The sequence below is a fragment of the Corvus brachyrhynchos genome, unplaced genomic scaffold (assembly GCF_000691975.1).
Source record: "Corvus brachyrhynchos isolate BGI_N302 unplaced genomic scaffold, ASM69197v1 scaffold1696, whole genome shotgun sequence".
NCBI lineage: Eukaryota > Metazoa > Chordata > Aves > Passeriformes > Corvidae > Corvus > Corvus brachyrhynchos.
The window spans coordinates 44,360-48,529 of NW_008238463.1; the positions used below are offsets into that span (position 1 = coordinate 44,360).

Sequence of the window (4,170 nt, forward strand, 5' to 3'; positions counted from 1 at the left end):
CGGCGGGGCGTGGCCGCCGCCGTCGGCTGCGCGCACTGTCACCTCGAAGGCGCGCACCTTCTCGTAGTCCAGCGGGCGCAAACTCCGGACGGTTCCACTCTCCGCGTCCACTGACACAAATGATGCCGAGGCGAGGGTGCCTGTTGGTGGCAGCACTAGCGCGTATCTCACGCGGGCGTTTTCTCCCGCGTCAAGGTCCGTGGCACTGAGGCGGCCCAGGCTCCTCCCCGCGGGCTCGTTTTCGCTCATCCCCATGGTGTAAATGGACTGGGTGAAGGTGGGTGCATTGTCGTTCACATCCAAGAGCCGAACGAACAGGGTCTTGGACACCGAGAGGGCGGGGGAGCCCTCGTCGCGGGCTCGCACTGTCACATTGTATTCCTCCACCTGCTCCCGGTCCAGTGTCTCTGATGTCACCAGCGCGTACGCGTCGGCTGCCAGCAGCGTGATCCTGAAGGGTTGCTCCCCTGTCAGCTCGCAGGTCGTCCTGCCATTGTCCCCGGAATCTCGGTCCCGCACATTGAAGAGGGCCACCACGGTGTTCAGAGGGGCGGCTTCGGAGAGGGTGCTGGTGAACGAGGTGATGATCACCTCGGGGGCATTATCGTTCACGTCCTTCACCTGCACCTCCACCTTGCAATGCGTGGACAGGCCCCCTCCATCTGTGGCCTGGACATCTACCTCGTACAGCTTTGTTTCTTCATAATCCAAAGGCTTTTTGAGTCGAATCTGACCTGTCTCTGGGTTTATTTTAAACGTTTCGAAATTTTCCTCTGAATTTTGAACTATGGAATAGACTATTTCCCCGTTTGTGCCTGAGTCTAAATCACTAGCAGACACTACCACCACTATGGCATCCTGTAAGCTATTTTCCATTATGGAGACTTTATACAGACTCTGGGTAAATACCGGGATGTTGTCATTTATATCCAGGACTACCACGCGGATTAAGGCTCTTCCAGACCGTGGCGGAGTCCCACCATCCACAGCCGTGATGCTGAAAGCAAGTTCTGCCTGCTGCTCCCGGTCCAGGGCTCGATCCAACACCAGCTCGGCATACCTCCTGCCGTCACTCCGCCGCCGGGTATACACAAGGAAATACTCGTTCGAGCTGATACTATAATGCTGAAGACTATTGTTCCCCACATCTGGATCGTGAGCGCTTTCCAACAAAAACCGAGTCCCAGGCATTGTCAGTTCCGGGATCTTTAAAACTATCTCGTTATTTAGGAACACAGGAGCATGATCATTTATGTCGGTGAGTCTTACCTCAGCTCGGAAGGACTGCAGTGGGCTCTCCAGCAGCACCTCGAAACGCACCAAGCAGGGCTCGCTCTGTCCACACAGCTCCTCCCGGTCCATTTGCTCTCTCACCACCAAATCCCCGGTGTGCTGGTTAAGCTGAAGATACTGCTTTTCTCCTTCAGGAACGAGTCGAGCCTGACGAGCCAATAATTCCTCACCGGTCAGTCCCAAATCTTTAGCGATATTCGCCACAAAAGAGCCTTCCTCCGCCTCTTCGGGCACAGAGTACCGAGCGGGTTCTGCTCTCATCCCCGGGACGCAGAGGAGAAGGATCAGAGCCACCGCTCGCCCCGGGAGCGGCTCCTCGCTCTTCATCAGCTTCATTCCCTTCCAGCGACCCGATCTCCTCTCCTGTGAGCTGGAGGGAGCCGCCGATACAGCCTGCAGACCCCCGAACGGAGCAGCCCGAGATGGTGCAGCCCCGCCCGCCCGAATCGCGGGGGCGGCGGAGCTGGGCGCTGCGCGGAGCGTCACCGGTCAGCAGCGGCACCAGGCGGCCGATCTGTAGAAGGATTCGAAGCTTTCCCACCGCAAAGCCTGGAAAGCAGAGATTATCGGCTCGATTTCTCTCTTCCCAGGTCAAACCATAGAGATTTAACTGTCCATACAGCCGTATTCAAAGTGTGGCCACCGGCTGAATGAGCAGTGCCTCTGTTTGCCTTCTACGTCAAAACGGGATTTATTTAAAGCTGGGTTGTTCCTTTTGTTTTGGTTCCCTCTCCCTTCCCCCCCAGTGCGAACGCTTTGAATAAATTACTTTCTGGCTGTTTAGCTAAAACAGCAGCATATTGTTATCCAGGACCCAGGTGAGCTGGTCTCGAACCACGGCAGCTGTTTTCCCCCAGTTCACGACCTCTCCTGCTGGGAGCCTTCAGGAATGGGCTGGAGGCAGCATCTTTTAGACCTCAGCTCGACTCAGAAAACGCCCCTCCGCCTTGCTCCGACATCTGAGACCGTCCTATTTCCCAGGTCGTTCCGATTTCCCCTGCTTAAAATCCACTCCAGATGCACGGATTATTGCCGAAATCCTGCTCTTGGGTTGGTTATTTCCTCGGCGATGACTGTGGCAAATGACCTCGAGACAACACACTCACCCGAGGGAGTTCCAAGTAGGTTTTATTGTTTTCTGTCATCACGCATTCTGCTCTTTAAAATGTTTCAACGACAGGAATTATCACATTACTTTATAGATTAATATCGATTGATGAAAGAAAGAGAAAACAGAAAGCTTCTTGACACCCTATATTCTACAGTTAATTGCAAACGGTTGTATCTATTTTCCTGTAAAACCACAAACAATACTTTTAATTATCTTAACTTTTAACAATTGCGAAATGGTAATTTCAACTTTATGGGGGGAAAAAAAGGAAGAAAGAACACATTGCTCAAAGCCCACTCTTTACAATAAGGAGAACCTATAAACTCCTGGTCAAATATGCCAAGTGTGCCAATGTCAGCAGTTACAAATGTAAACAGCTTCTGCTTATTATGTAAGAAATTCCTTTGTAAGCACCACTTAATTTTGCTTAATATCTGTTTCACCTGATGTTAAACACATGGCAGAAAATTCAGATATTATTACAAAGCTCTCTCCATAAAAAGAAAGAAACAAACCATGAAAAGAAACCCCACAGAGAAGGCAGCGTAACAAACAGTTAAAGATCTTCTGCCAGTCTTCAGTATTTCCTGTAGTATGTAGAAGCAGTAGCACTCTCACAATCATACATTATTATGTAATCAACATGCAACACGGTTGTCCTCCTCCATCCACAGCACAATTACAAAATACCTACATGAATAAAGTACTGCTCAAACGGAAAATACTCTCACAGAGAAGCCTTCTTCTCCCTGGTACCTTTTAGGTAGGCGTTTGGTCTCTTTGTTCCCTTTTCCCTGTGAGGACAGACAAACTTGTCTTTCTCTTCACTTATTGATGGGCGAGCCAAGGGTTTTGATGGGAACTGACATTTAGCTCCAGCTCTCTGTTTGCAGGGCAAACTGCATCTGCAGCTCTGGGCCCCATGTCTTCAGAGAGGGGAGCACTGCCCTGCAAAGAACAGAGAGCGGTTGTCATTGGAGTGTTGAAGGAAAGCAGACGTCACCGGGAAGCTTGGAGGGCGTGTCTTACAGCACAGCCTGTGTCACATCGCTCCTCTCTACCGAGAGCCAAGGAGAAGGTAAGACTTGGTGGGTCTCTGACCTGAGTGGAGAACACCTAAAGAGAGAAACCATCCTCCACAAAGGTACTATAGAAAAACTTTTATGAGCCTGAAGGACTAATTCAAAATAGTAAGAGCCCCAAACAGAAACCACTTTCTCACAAACTGTAAATGTGGTTTAATGTTGGTGTATCAAGAAAGGTCCTTGTCTTCCCTGAGGCTACTGTGGTTCTGACAACCTGCAATAAAGTGAGTCCAAGTCATCAGTGGTTATGAAATACGAATATATTAACCGACCCTGATGATGTTTGTGTTTCTTCAGCCTCATATTGTTCATAATCCAGCCTACTATGAAGTGCTAGATTGATCCTTGGAAACTCTCCGTGGAGTTCCCACAGAATCCCATACTAAGAGGTAACCGACTCTGATAACCACACTTTTCTGGCCAGTACTATTCACTCAAGTCACGAAAATATAAGGGAATTTAATGGCAGAGGTCCCCACCTCCGTAGCCTCCAGCTTGAGGACAGCTTGAGCTCAGCAGTGCCACCATCCTGGTGAATGGCACGTGGCAGCACCGAGCACCAGCTCCTAACAGCAGTGCAGGGGACATCGTCGGTGACAGGGGACATCGTCGGTGACACCCCTTTGCACAGTTGTTCCCGCAGTCCCATCTGATGCTGTACAGGCCACTACATTCCCGTTA

At 50.5% G+C, this 4,170-nt stretch overlaps 1 protein-coding gene across 1 annotated transcript in view; it reads right to left on the reverse strand.

The window, feature by feature from the left end:
• The window catches only part of LOC103617497 (putative protocadherin beta-18), a 9,556-nt gene extending 6,048 nt beyond the window's left edge, over positions 1-3,508 (reverse strand). Inside the window, 1 exon segment of the mRNA XM_017736962.1 lies at positions 1,017-3,508. Coding sequence (XP_017592451.1) covers positions 1,017-1,629 — 613 coding nt within the window. The 5' untranslated portion in view covers positions 1,630-3,508.
• Between the last annotated feature and the right edge of the window lie 662 nt (positions 3,509-4,170).